The sequence below is a fragment of the Mycteria americana genome, chromosome 4, assembly GCF_035582795.1.
Source record: "Mycteria americana isolate JAX WOST 10 ecotype Jacksonville Zoo and Gardens chromosome 4, USCA_MyAme_1.0, whole genome shotgun sequence".
Classification (NCBI taxonomy): domain Eukaryota; kingdom Metazoa; phylum Chordata; class Aves; order Ciconiiformes; family Ciconiidae; genus Mycteria; species Mycteria americana.
The window spans coordinates 73,643,187-73,657,865 of NC_134368.1; the positions used below are offsets into that span (position 1 = coordinate 73,643,187).

Sequence of the window (14,679 nt, forward strand, 5' to 3'; positions counted from 1 at the left end):
AGAAATATTAGTGGCCACAAAATTAACACTGCTTTTTCACAAAAAGGCTGGGCTTTGTGTTTTGCTGCAATTAAAAGAAAACAAGAAAGCAGAAGGATAAAATGCCCTTGGCAGAGATCATGGAATTTCTTTCCTGATTAACATCGTGGGGGAATGTTTGAGACTCTATATCCCATCTGCTCAGAGCTATGTGAGTTGCAGATTTCGTGCATGAACCTTCCACATGCAGAGAAGTCCCCTGACTATTAATAGCCACATGCTGGTGGAAATGAATTTACTGCCAGAAAAATGTGTCGTCTTCTCATCTTTGAATCTAATATCAAGAGTAGTGAAAGTTGGTTTCTCAGTGGGAAAATTTTGTATTTCCTTGGAGCCAAAGTGTGTTATCTGCTGAAAATTATCTCATGAAATGTTTGAAAACTAGCACCTGTTCGGTTGTCACCTGTTTGGTCATCATGTGTTTGCGATATGCTCCGAGAAGCATTGCTTGAGTATCTCTCCCATGTTAACATGTTCAGAAGTGTCTTTTGGACATGTGTACTGGTTACATGTTCATGACCTGCTGCGGTACACTTTGCTGTTGTCGTGTGTTCTGTCTCTTGTTGGTGGCCTGTTCTGTCATGTGTTTGGCCCTTACCTGTTTGGGCACATTTGTGTCATGCTGAGAGACATGTGCTGTCTCTTGCCTTGCGGTCTTGTGCTGTATCATCAGGTGTATGTTCATATATGCCACACATTTTGGGTTGACACGAGTCAGGTCATGTTTACCAGTGTGTTTTGAATCATTACATGTTAGGACACATGTTTTGTCTTATGGTCAGTCATGTGTTGTAAACGTGGTCAGTCTCCTGTTTGTGATGTGCTCAAATACATGCTCAGGCATTGGTTACTGTCATGTTAGGCTGCCGTGTGTTATTGCTGTGGGTTTATCACATGTTCAGTCATGGTCTGGTTACATTTCATCATGTAGTTGCAACTTGTTCCAGCCTGTTTTATCATGAGATGTCCTGCTGTCATGTTTGTAATGTTTAGCTACGTGTTTCTCATGCATTTATGATATGGTGACATGCTGCTGTGTGTTCAGTCACGTGTTTGTGATGGCTTGGACACATGTTCTCTTATCACATGTTCTCTTGTCACCTGTTGCAGGCACATGGTTTGGACATGTGTTTTATGTGTTTGTTAGAAGTTGGTGGCTTGTTCAATTGTCACACGTTCTGGAGGAAAGATTAGCCATGTGTTTGGTCAGGTGTTCATCATATGGTGACATGCTCAGACATGTTCTGTCACATTGGATCATGTTTGTCACATGTTGGTGATGTGCTTGAACACATTTTCTGTCACTTGTTTGATCAGATATTAGGTCACATGTTCAGACACCGTTCAGACATCGTGTCTTCAGTCATGTGTTCTGACAAGTGCTCCAACACACATTTGACATGTTCTGGATGTGTTTTTCACATTTGGTCATGTGCTTGGCCACATGTTCAATAACTTATTTCTGCTCTGCTTGAGTAAGTGCTCGTCCACATGGTTGATCACATTTGGCCCCATCTTTGATCATGTGGCATGATCACATGTCTCATTGCATGTTTGACAATGTGTTTGATTGCCTATTTGAACCTACAGCTCCTCTTCCTGCAGCTCCTTTCTTGAAATGAGCATTCTTTAATTAGTGCCATCTGTGCTAATGTGCTGTTTGTTTTTCAACCCAGCCTTGGCAGTCAGAGGAAGAAGGCTCTTGGCTTCGAGAATATCCAGTCACCTTGATGCAGTTCTTTCGATATTTGTATCACAATGTGCCGGACCTCATTTCCTTGTGGATGAGTCCAGAGTTCCTGTGTGCACTGGCAGCAACAGTGTTTCCTTTCAACATACGACCTTACTCTGAGATGGTAGGAAATCTAACTAATTAGCTGTTTTGTTTTTCCCCTCAATGTTACTTTTGAGGATTTATCAATTAACAGTCATACAAAGATAAAGCTCTATTTACCCTGCAGAAAGAGGTCGTTGTAAAGGCTGGGCTGGATGTTTTGTACTTGAGTTTTAGAATTGAGGCAAGTGCATGTTCAACTGAAGGGCAGTTGCTGTGCAGTGACATCTGAAACTTCATTTTAGGGGGAATGTACATGGTTTGTTTGTTTTCTAGTGGATCCATTTTTTCACTCATATGAACGCTAGCTCAGATTTACAAAAGCAAAAGAGACTGCATCAGCCTATGCTTTCAGCCCTCTGCTCTGGAGGATGCGATAACACCTAAAACTTCTTTTATCCTCCCGCTTCCCATTTCTTCTTTTGTGGCTTAACCACAAAACAGTGTTCTTGTATTACCTGGAACTACAGGAGTTCAAGCCAGGAGAGGGTGTGAATTCAACTTTGCTTGCATTGCTGTCTGAAGTATTTTTTGAGCTAAGCATCATTTACAAATGATACTATTTCTGGAATATGAATGGAAAGGAAACAAACAGTTATTGTTAGCCAATGTCTAAAAGTAATTTTACTAAGAACATAGAAGGATAGTTAGGCTACAGGTTGACAAATGCTAGAACTAGGGAGGGTATGATAAAATACTTCAGAAAATACTTAATGGTGGCATGCTATCTTTTTGTTGTCAATAGAAATGGGAGATCAATTTTTAAAGATGTATGCTGATGAGTCTCTCATAAAGATAGTTTATTTTGCTTTTTAGTTTAACTTGCACTTGAAATAGATGCTAGGAGCTCTCTCTCTCTCAAAAAAAGTGCCACTTACAAACTAGTAGTGCTGATTTGGCATTCACCTGTACAGAGTTTTCAGAGGAGCCTTATGTCTCTGAGCATGTTTTACTTTAACTACTAGGTCCCTTGAAACCTTGTGTAGCTGCCTGACAACTTGAGCTTTTTGCTGTTTGAGGGCTCTCTTGACTCCAAATCAGTTTGTTCCTCCAGCATTTCCCTCTGTCTGAATGTGTAGAACTAATCAGTCCCTTGTAAAACAGATGAGTAACATCCAGGTTCCCGCAACAGAACTTTATAGCCCAAATTCAGCCTTGAGAGAAAATTTCTAACTGATCTTTCAGCTTTTCTGAGATTGCCATTAAAACTAGAAGGACTATGTGTTCATAGTCCTATGAACTCTCCTACTGAAAACTCTCCTACTGAAGCAGACCAAATGTTCAAAACATTTGGTTACTTCACGTGTAAGCTGGTGATGCGATAAACCTGTTGAGGGAATTCATATTGTCTCCTCTTGCATTTGGAGGAGGATGTTAGATAAAAACAGTCAGTCTTTTGGATTTGACAGCTTTCATTACTGTTTGCACTTTTGTTACAGTCCTCCTTAAGACCTAACCCCTTAAAGGTTCTTGTTCATCAGAAACAGGAAAGCTGTAGAGAACCTTTTTTTTTTTTTTTAGAGATTTTGGGAAACTGGCTTACCCATACCTGCACTCTCATGAAGGTATCGTATTAAGAAAAGAAAAGGGTCGTTCCTTTTTTGTTTTCTGTTGTGTAAGCTTGATAGCCTTTTTTTAGTTGGCTTCTGTCTCAGTTTTATTTTAACTGCTTTAGTTAATTTTTTCAAAACTTTTTTCTTTTTTGCAAGGAGAAAATTTATTTTTGCAAAGTATCTAGAAATTGCCCAAGTACTTCTTGTTGGTAAGTGAATGTGAAATGTGGTCTCTAGCTCACGTAACTCATGCCAGTCTTCAGTGATTACTGTTTGCTTTGGAAATACCAAAGTAGAATTTGGATGTTTCTCCTGTTGTATATTAGGGAACTGATCCTGAACTTGTAAAAATCTTGTAAAAAGGCTTCTTATGAAGTGAATAGTCTTAGAAAGACAAGTAAAGAATAGAGTAGTGAACAGATTGATGTTAATTTGCTGATCTCTGGAGTTATGCTGTTTTTCACAGGTCACTGATCTTGATGATGAAGTTGGGTCCCCAGCTGAAGAGTTTAAAGCCTTTGCAGCTGATTCTGGCATGAACAGGAGCCAGTCAGAATACTGCAATGTTGGCACCAAGACATACTTAACCAACCATCCTGCCAAGAAGTTTGTGTTTGACTTCATGCGTGTGCTGATAATTGATAACTTATGTCTCACACCAGCCAGCAAACAGACTCCACTGGTAGATCTTCTGCTAGAGGTACAGTTGCTTTGGGGTTCTGTGTTTTGTTTTGTTTTTAAGATTTGAACTTATTGTGACACTTTGTTCCCTGAAATGTTTTCCTCTGCTTACCTTTCAATGTTAGAGGAGTGATCCCAGGATAGCCTGGGATTCAGTAGAATCCTGTAAATTGTCATGACATAAGTGGGGGGGGGGAGGAACACTAGTGTCTCATAAATAGTAGTTTGCTCACCTTTCTTTAACAGCTTGGAAAAGGTAAGAAAGCAAATGCAGAGGGTTTATCTCAGCCTTCCATTGAGAATGTTTTCTGGACTTCTCCTCCCTGCTTTCCCTCTGCCCCCGCCAGCAATTGTGTATATTGGTGACCACCTCAGGTGCTTGAGCTGATAGTCTACATGCTGGTTACCTGGCTTTTTTCTTGCTGTGCTCTGTTCTCCCCTCCACACCACAGCCCTACTACTGCTTTTGTTTGTGGGCTCCTTAACTTTCATTTGGCCAGTCAAATGGGTCTGTTAGTTGCTGAGCACACCGTGTCAATGTTTTATTTCTATTTTGTGCTCACTTTAGAGCAGCCATAATCTTGTTTTTGCGTCTTAGCCAATACCTCCTTTTCCTGGAAACAGGTAGTGGATCACAACACTAGATGTTCAACAGTGCAGCATGAGAAGTTGTAGCTTTCTTCAAGTTTTATTTTTGTGGAATATGATTCATTTGTTAAACACCTTTCAGACCATGACAGCTGTATTGGTTTTGTTGAAAATATAAAATCCCTGCTAATCCTTGCAGAAATATTCAGGTTTCTGTTTTATTCATATTAGATAAAAAGAAGTGGCAGACATATGGCGCCATATGCTATAAAAATTCACAAAATAACTGTGTTATCTTCCTGTAAATTATCTTTTAAAGTTTGTGACACCTGAAGAAAGCATCCTTCTGTTAATGGTGAGGCAGGGAATGAGGAGTTCAGTTACAGTTACTTGCCCACACCTTCTTCAGACAATGTATTTTGAAATGTTTAGTTTATGTCAATTCACATTCTCCCTTGACCTACCTATTTGTTACCTCATCTATGTGTTGCTGAGTCTCCCTGATTTTTTTGATAGCTGCAGGAATTTTGGACTGTGCTTGTATACTTCCTAACAAATTTCCTGGGGCAGTTGGGCATCTTTTTGCTGTCACAAAGCAAAAAATGAATTGTCAAGAGATGCAGTTATAGGCAAACATCAGGAAGCATATTTGAGGCCATGTTCAATTGCTTGCAGTTGCTTTACTGCTGTTTTAATCTGTTATCACTCATCAGTGTTAATTACTGGCCCCTTAGCATAAACAGAGGACTGGGTACGTACACGCTGCTAAACTTTTACAGGGCAAGACAAAGCAGGTTTATTTAATGTTATATTGGTTTCTAGGACTGTTTAAGTGGGTCATTCAGTTAGGTATGATTATGTATGCATTGAACAACACAAGGTGATAAAGTGGTTTTCCCCTTTAAGTACAAAGGAAATTAGAAAGGCTTTGCACATCCATCTATTATATGACTATACCAAGGCTGCTGTAGTAATATGCAGAACCCCACATAGAAGCGATGATCAACTTAAATGTTTGATCTGTCCTCTTTACTCTTTTTTTTACTGAAGGAGGTGACTATGTGAACTGAGGAGATCACAGTTTAACCATGCGCCTTTTTGGAATGTGTTCTTTTCTTGGCAGAAGATAAATTTACTGGATTTAAATAGGAATAATGCCTACTCTGTAAGACTGCACACAGCCAGCGTATACTCGGTGTGCATTCTTAAATTTTTAGATAAAGCCAAGACTTTTTACTCGAGACAGAATATTAAGAGAACAAAAAATCGTTCACAAGAGCTGAGAAAAGAGAAATTCACCTAGAACACCCTCCCTCTCCCTCTATTTGCTCACTCAGAGTTATTCATTGTCTTAACATTGTATTTCTTTTATCAGGCTTCCCCTGAAAGATCAACACGAACGCAGCAGAAGGAGTTTCAAACGTATGTTTTGGATGGAGTGATGGACCACTTACTTGCAGCTGATGTTTTATTGGGTAATATAGCAAAGTTTAATTATCAACCTGTTGATTTGAGCAAAAGGTTTTGATTATTTAACTTTTTCTTTATTAGTGTCCTCTTTTGTTACAACTTGATTGTCTTTATATTTTTTTTCCTGCCCTTTCCCTTCCTTTGATGTGTAAATGGTGTTGCTGTGCTTGCATGTTCCCTCACTATCTTGATTGTGCCAAAGCTGTAAAATAGGTTATTAAAAAAAAAACATATGGGATGAACTTTTTGGATATGTAAGCCAGACAAATTGCAGTGACATCACAAAGAACTGAAGCTGGATCTTGCATCGTCTCTCTTGTCCTTCTTGCTGTGGTAGAGGATCTGGAGCTTTTGTCAATTTATCATGGGTGCGACTTTCATTTTTAAGTTAGATTTGTTTCCATTTCCTCCTACTGTAGTTTTATTATGAATGCAGCACCCCAGAAAAAGCCTCTGGGATTAGCACTCCATTGATCCAATTAATGAATGGACAAGAAGAGAGTTAGAAGCTTGTAACTTGGATGTCAGTACAGTGGACTGTCCCACCAGAGCATGGGTTTAGATGGTCGTGAAGTGGCCTGTAGGAATATCACTGCTTAGGTGCCCAATCCAGTTTCATGGTGGCCTGCTAGACTTCCCAGGAACTCTTAGTCTGCTCTATCTCCATGCTAGATTTCATGGGGCAGCACGCATGTTCAAATGTGCTTCAAAGGCTCCCTCCTTCTTGCCACAGCAATGATTTGTCTTCCTCTTGGTGCAGAGCATTAATAAAATAAATCCAGAATCACGTTACATGAAGCTTTGGGTCAGGTTCTCAGAAGAGCTGCCTGCCCTTACAAGTACTTCTGTGCAGCCCAGGAGCAGGACTTAGGTTTCCCCAGGCATTCCTTCTTCAACATTTTGCCAGCTTCCTCCATGTGTGATGCTATCGGTTGCTTTATGTGTGGATGGGGCAACAAGTGAATAAATGTAGGTGAACTTCCAGCAAAATCAACACCACGGACTTTTTTTTTTTTTCTTTTTTAATGGCAGCACTTGCACTTTTCAAGCTTCTCTTAATATAGCTGGGCTGACATTTACATACACACAGACACAGGCAGCTGATGCCCATTGACTCTCAGTTTTATTGAATGAAGCACAGTGAGGGAGAAGTGATGCCAGCTGATATCACTTGTCATCTCAAGGTGTTTAAAAAGGTTCTTTTCTTTTTGAAAAAGCAAAAGTATAATTTAAAAAAGCTATGTGCAACTCCAGTTGAAAAGGAGGACTGTACAGAAATATTATGCCTCAGGATCACAGGAGTACCATTTCTTCTGGACTCTCCCCTCCCCAGCCCCCCTCTGTTTTGGCCTGTCGATTTCAAACGTTCACTTACCATCAAAGTTCCTTGTAGGGAAGCCTCGAGGTTTTAGCTTTTTCTTTGACTGAGTCTTTTTCTCTTTTGCAGAAGACTAGAAAGCACAGACTAATGTGAATGTATTTATGTAGATGTGGATTTTTTTGATAAATGAAGAAAACTTTGGTGTTTTTGTTACCTAGGTGAAGATGCATCTCTGCCTATAACGAGTGGAGGAAGCTACCAAGTGCTGGTGAACAATGTGTTTTATTTTACACAGCGTGTGGTAGATAAGCTTTGGCAGGGCATGTTCAACAAAGAATCCAAACTTCTTGTGGACTTCATAATCCAGCTCATTGCACAGGTAACAATGTTATTCTATTAGCCTGCTTGCGAAAACATTTTTGCAGGTTACTTTAAAATCTGTGGAGTGGTGTCACTAAGCAACGGACTAGTGACACATGTCAGGTCAGCATAGAAGTATGCTTTTCTTCCCCAGGCTTTCCGTCTTTTTACTGAGCTTCTGTAGCACATCTTGTCAGTGTGGAGTGCTTTAATATGGGGCAGCTGAGTAAAAACATCTTTCAGATGACTTTTTTTTTAGAAATCCCCCAAAATAAACAACAAAATTTACCTCACGTGAATTTTGGGAAGCTTCCTAAATTTACCTTGACGTTTCTGGGAAGCTTCCCACTTGTATTGGAGGTTAGTAGAAGACTTCTGCTGTTAGAAATCAGCAGTGTCTTTATAGATGTTAAAATTATAAGTGTATCATCATGTATTAATGTTATTTTGGTCCTTGAAATTCATGGAATCGATGCTTTTATTAGAATACCAATTTTGAAAAATGAGCATGGGTTAATTCAGGGGAAGATTATTTGCCAGTAAATTGATTTTCTGCTACTATCTGATCACATTTTTTTACTTCACTTCAGTCAAAAAGAAGATCTCAGGGACTATCGCTGGATGCTATTTATCACTGCCTGAACAGGACCATCTTGTATCAGTTCTCAAGGGCTCACAAAACTGTTCCTCAGCAAGTGGCTCTCCTTGATTCCCTAAGGGTCCTTACTGTGAACAGAAACTTAATTTTGGGACCTGGAAATCATGATCAAGAGTTCATCAGTTGCCTAGCTCACTGCTTGATTAATCTACACGTGGGAAGGTAAATATCTCAGATGGAAGTTCATTCCAGAACCAGGGCTGTGAAGTATTAAAACCACCCGTTCTCTCTCAGCAATGACACTCATCTTGCAAATAAGTCGGAAAATTCTGGATAACTGTTAATAACTTTCCAGCCAGTGAAATGCAAGCAAGCTTAAGTGATTAATTTTGAAACAAAATTAGGTTTGAAGAGCCCAGCTATAGAGAACATTCTTACCTCCTTTTATAGAGGTATTTTAAAATACTGACACAAGTGCTTATGTAACCATTTTGTGGTTATACTGTGATAATTTGAAATGTTTTCAAGGTAGAAAGAAACACTGGTGCTAAGTAATTAATAGTCAAAGAGGTCTGTCACTAGATTTATTGTCTATTGAATCATTTTGTATAAATTCCTTATCTTAGGACTTGGATGTATAGCATTGAATAAGTCCAGTCAGGCATTAAATCAGATGCCCATGACAAATGCCGTAGACACCCACTTTTCTGCATTGCTGCAAATGCCTGCCTGGCATTTTTGTTTTTTCTTTCCAAAAAGATGTACGACTTGTGTTGCATCCAAAGACACTTGGGAAGCATCAGCAGCAGAAACCCTAATGTTCTCCATTTGTGGCCTTGGCTGTTTTGTGTTTCTTCAAATATTACCATCTTCCTCCAGCGACATCAGTGTCCATGGTGTGTCATTTTTCGTAAACCTTCAGTTCAGCTTGTGACCGCAGATTATCAGAACTCAAGTGGACAGAAGTGAAGATACGTTGCTGTAGTAGCACATATTAATCTTTGTGATAACTGTCACAGGGAATCAAATGCTTTAGCTTGTAATTTTTTTTTCTGGTTGGTGTTAATTCATTGTGTATTTGTAGCAACATTGATGGGTTTGGATTGGAAGCAGAAGCCAGGATGACAACTTGGCACATTATGATCCCCTCTGATATAGAACCAGATGGAGTCTACAATCAAGATGTCAGTGAAGGTAATCTGGGAATGACAAAGCCACAGATGTCTGCTAATGCCACTTCTGTATTGTCATCACTAATCTTTTACCCCAGTTACTCTTAGGGCTCAGTGTCTGTGGGGGGGTGTGACTGTATAAAAATATGTAAAAAATAGATGAAAAAACACTTAGAAATACCAAGACAGACATATCCAGGATAAGTTACTGTTCTGTTAAAATAGCAAGAGCTCTTTATTGTTTTCCGGACATGCACCAGAATTAGAAATACTGCTTTATATGCACTGAATGCAATAGAAATGGGTCATTTTAAGTGTGCACCATGGTTTTGTATCAGCTGGATCTTACATGAACATAGGTAAGAAATAATTGGTATAAGCTGTAAAGTTATTATTCAGTGACATCCTCAGGATCTTTCACTTGAAAGGAAATTTATGAACTAGCATGGAAGAAAGGATTCAGTTATTTTTATTTTTTTTCTTACATGTATATATTTAATATTTATGCAGGTGTGTACTTATGCACAGTCATATGTAAAAATATTAAAGCGTAATATATGTATGGAATTATATATGTGTATATAGACATATACTTCTGTAAGATTTTTTTGAATCTCATTTTGTTACTAGATGGATGTGGCAGAAGATTCACAACTAATCAGAGCTGGTGTTTCAGATTCACAGAGGAAAAAATTGCCAAAGTTAACTGTTAGATACTTTCTGATAGCATATAAATGGCAAAAAAAGACAGTCTGGCCAAAGGCATTTCACAAGTCATGCAAGAGGGCAAGAAACTAGTGTTTAATTGCAGAAATTATTCAGGTCACTACTGTAAAAATACCAATTCTACAAGCACCAAAGAGAGCTTGCTGTTTGTGATCTTGTACCTACACAGGTCGCCAGCTTCTTTTAAAAGCCATAAACAGAGTGTGGACAGAGCTGATCCATAGTAAAAAACAGGTTTTAGAAGAAGTTTTCAAAGTGACACTACCTGTCAATGATCGTGGCCAAGTGGATATAACTGTTGCAAGACCTTTTATTGAGGAAGCAAGTTTAAAGTGTTGGCAAAATCATTTGGGTAAGCGTAACTGAGGATGTATCTGTCCTGAATGGTAGATTTCCCTGAAGTGAACCATATGCACTGGATGTTTTAATATGGGCTTAGCTTTTGTGTAGTGGTAAGTACTCTAAACTGTCACAGTTTAACATCTCTCATTCAAAACCTGTACCATGTATAGGATATACTTACACTCCACTGCACACAGGGCCTTTATTCAACGCTGTTGGTGATCTCAACAAAGTCCTGTGTTTGTGAGTCAGTTTGCACCAAATAGCGTATTGTGGATTACAGTGGTGGAGTCATTTACCTCCTTCCCATGAACACTTGGATTGGGGCGACCTGTGTTACCATTCTCAGGATTGGATGTGCCAGGCAGGGAGGGGGACCTCTCTTGAGCATGTCTGGGTGCAGCTTGCAAACTCTCGGTCTGGTGATATGACAGGAAATGTGTGACTGAGCAGTCCTTCTCTAGCAGCAGTGATACTGTGACTTCTTCTTGGCTGGGAAATCTGTTCAGCATAGGAAGCAGCTTTGCAGGAAAAGGACCTGGGAATCCTGGTGGACAACAAGTTAAGCACAAGTTAGCTCTGCTCCCATGTAATAAAGAAGGCCAACTGTTTCTGGACTGAACTAGCGAGAGTTTAGACAGCAGATGGTAAAATTCCATAGACATTACTCCTTTGATGATTACATGGCTCTAAAGTAATTGAGGTTAACCTGGATGTACAGAAAGCATTTTTGGAAACTTGGAATACTTGTTTTTGTGATCTCTGTATTTCTAGATGTGCTTTGTCCCTGGCTGATGTTCGCTCAAGTTTCCAGTATCTCACTGATAGTCAGTCTATTTGCAGAAATGTTTTGAGTAGAGTGATGGATCTTTGGAGAAATTACTGCTATAAGAAAGTAGTAGTGGTTTTAAAAGAAGAAAAAGAAAGCTCAGAGGTGGAGTGAATTAAAGAAACAGTGAGGAATGTGAGCATGTACTTTCTAAATCAAAGGTAACTGATACAGAGTACGATCCATTAGCTGAATATCGGGAGAACATTAAACTGTTGAGAGAGTTAACTAAGCTGTGATTTTTTTTTTTTTTACTTCAGTTTTAAAATAAGCACATCAGTCTTGTGGACTCGACTATCAACTGGGATGGTTGTATGTGCACAAAAAGGTGCAGTAGGCCCACCTAGCTTCTCAGCTCAATACAGCATACTTTTGCTGCCAGATTGGTTAGTGGGGTCATGTTGTAGCTCCTTTTTGAGTAGAGGTAGGGTGCTCAGCTGCGTTTTTTTCACTAGTATCTACTGTTTATAACATAAATGATATAAGTTCTGTTAGCTTTAACTGTTTTGAGAGACAAATATTTCTCCAGACGCTGTCTCCCTTCTTTGGAATGCCCACTTGTTCTTTAAGGGATGTAAATCAGCAAAATTAAAGTTGGAAGGGGTAGAGGGAGGCTAGGTGATGATTTTGTTTATACATAGTTGGTTATATATATATATATATGTATATATACACACATGTATATATACATATACATGTCCTCTTCAGATGAGGACAGAATTCATAGCTTGTGAACCCTGATTTTGATAATCGATAAAAGGAGTAACAAATCTGTTTGTCATGCTTCATTTCAAAATGCAAGCAATTCCCAGATTTCACCTGGGAATCTTTCCTCATACAAGTCATGAATGTTTGACATGAATGTGACTACTGCTGGGCACTCTTAAACAAATAACAACAAAAAACCCCAAACAAACAAAAAAACCACACACACATGAAAAACCCCTAATCCCCCAAACACCCACCTTTTTAAAGCAACAGAAAAGGTTATTCTATTTTAAAAAGCAACTATAATGGGGGAAGGAAAAAAAAACCTAAAAAGTGCTCCAAACACTTTCTCTTTGTTTTTCAGCTCATGAGAAGAAATGCATCAGTAGAGGGGAGGCTTTGGTTCCAACCACACAGTCCAAACTTTCACGAGTTAGCAGTGGGTTTGGCCTCTCTAAACTAACCGGTTCCAGGAGAAACCGCAAGGAGAGCGGGCTCAATAAACACAACCTCTCTACACAGGTAATTTCTGTCAATTAATAACATGCAATCTAAACTCCAGCAATGTATGTTCAGGGTTTGTGGTAAATATCCCAATGTAAGGAATCCTGTGAAGTGATATCTGGTGCTTGTTTTCCCCCTTTTTGAATATTCAGACTGGGCATCTTGCTTCTATGTGTCCTAATCTAGTAGGTGCATCTGCATATCTGTAACATTAAGCCAAGAGTTAAATGTTTCATTGTTGATGAGACTGCTCAGCTGCTTCTGGTTACATATATGCTTTATTGCTTTGCTAGTCTGGGTCTTAAATTCAGTTTGCAATACCGCTCTGAAATGAACGCTGTGGATAGATGCTTGTCTTTTTTTGCATCCTGCCCCCAAGATTATGTGGTTTAGGAAAATCCTTATATGAATGTATATGTATCATGACTAAACAAATGCTGCTTTGCACTGGTTTTATTGTACTACAGAGAAGAGTTCAGCAAAACAATATGTGATGGTAGAACTGGACATTCACTTTACAAACCTGCTTGCTTTGTAAAAAAAAAAAAAAAAAACCAATATGTGATGGTAGAACTGGACATTCACTTTACAAACCTGCTTGCTTTGTAAAAAAAAAAAAAAAAAAAAAAAAAAGTTAGACCAGAGTAGCACAGCAGTGGTGCTCTCAGTAGGACAGTACCTGGTGGGGCATTGCAAGGAGTTAGTATTTGAGGCATTGAAAACAAAGGAAAGAGAGGGGTTTGAAAGTTTGGGAGGATTGAGTTCTTACTGTATTTAGCACTTGAAACATTGGGAAGATGTTGGGTCAAGGGGGGCGGGTGTATTCCTGCCACAAGGAAGTGTATAACTCCTGTTGACTTAATCAGGAGTTATTTGTGTCCTGTGAAAAAAATACATTGCCAGTTCTCTTACTAATCTGAAAATTATTCACTGGCTTGGATAAAATAAAGAATTATCAGTGCTCTCAGTCCTTTTCCTTATGAGCAGACGTACACATTAAAATGAAAAGGAAGAAGTTCGCAAACTGAGCTGACAGGAACCATTGCTGGCTCTATCAGTAGAGGGAGCAATAAGTGAAAGTAGGTATATTGCAATACAGAGTGAGGAGTGCTGGGCGTCTTGAGGATTTCCAACAAACTAGGCAGCATCCACAAACTATTACTTAAAAGGAAATAGGGAAAAGTAGTAATATTTGTCAGTGCCCATCTTCAGCTGTTTGGGAATGTTCTGTCATGTGTTCAGAATATTTTCCAAATGATTGCCACTTTCTTTTAAAGGATATTCCTATACATTAATTTACTGCCTTTAAAAAAAAAAAAAAAAGAAGAAGAAAACATCAAACAAAACAAAACCTTAAATATACTGTTGCATGCAGTAGTTTTAAATTAATCATCTAAGTTTTTTTTTTTTCTTTTAAGAAACTATCCTTTGTGAGATAGTTTAGCAAGGTGTTGTATTCATAGGCTTTTCATTCAAACAAAACCTGCTTTTGTAAAATGTCATTCTGTCCTCTTACCTTTGTATTAGGAAATTTCCCAGTGGATGTTTACTCACATTGCAGTGGTTCGGGACCTGGTTGATATGCAATATAAGGAATATCAGGAGGTATGGTTCAGAGGATTATTTAAACTGATATTTCGACCTGTTAGGTTATACTGATCTCATTTCTCAGTATGGGGCTTGTAAAATATTAGGTTGTAATTGGTGAAATGCTTGAATGTTTAGATACAGTTGTTATTTTAAAGGGTTTTTTTAAATGCAATCAATGAACTCATTTTGATCTTGTTGTAGATGAAAACTCTTGTAGCAATATTACAGAAGTTAAATCTTAATTTTTTTCAAGAAGTTTAAGTAGTCTTTCCTTAGAAGTATTGGGGGGGGGGGGCGGGGAAGAGAGAGATTGGAAATAGGCTAGAATATGCTGTCTTTCTAAAACATTGTACAAAAACTTAAG

The 14,679-nt window shown here is 38.7% G+C and overlaps 1 protein-coding gene across 6 annotated transcripts in view; it reads left to right on the top strand.

The window, feature by feature from the left end:
* WDFY3 (WD repeat and FYVE domain containing 3) overlaps positions 1–14,679 on the top strand; it is a 180,794-nt gene that overhangs the window by 137,476 nt on the left and 28,639 nt on the right. For all 6 annotated transcript variants that reach the window (XM_075500914.1, XM_075500913.1, XM_075500916.1 and 3 more), the window contains 9 exons: positions 1,716–1,895; positions 3,893–4,126; positions 6,071–6,170; positions 7,705–7,865; positions 8,437–8,666; positions 9,529–9,638; positions 10,512–10,694; positions 12,586–12,743; positions 14,253–14,330. In XM_075500914.1, coding sequence (XP_075357029.1) covers positions 1,716–1,895; positions 3,893–4,126; positions 6,071–6,170; positions 7,705–7,865; positions 8,437–8,666; positions 9,529–9,638; positions 10,512–10,694; positions 12,586–12,743; positions 14,253–14,330 — 1,434 coding nt within the window. The remainder of the gene's footprint in view (positions 1–1,715; positions 1,896–3,892; positions 4,127–6,070; positions 6,171–7,704; positions 7,866–8,436; positions 8,667–9,528; positions 9,639–10,511; positions 10,695–12,585; positions 12,744–14,252; positions 14,331–14,679) is intronic.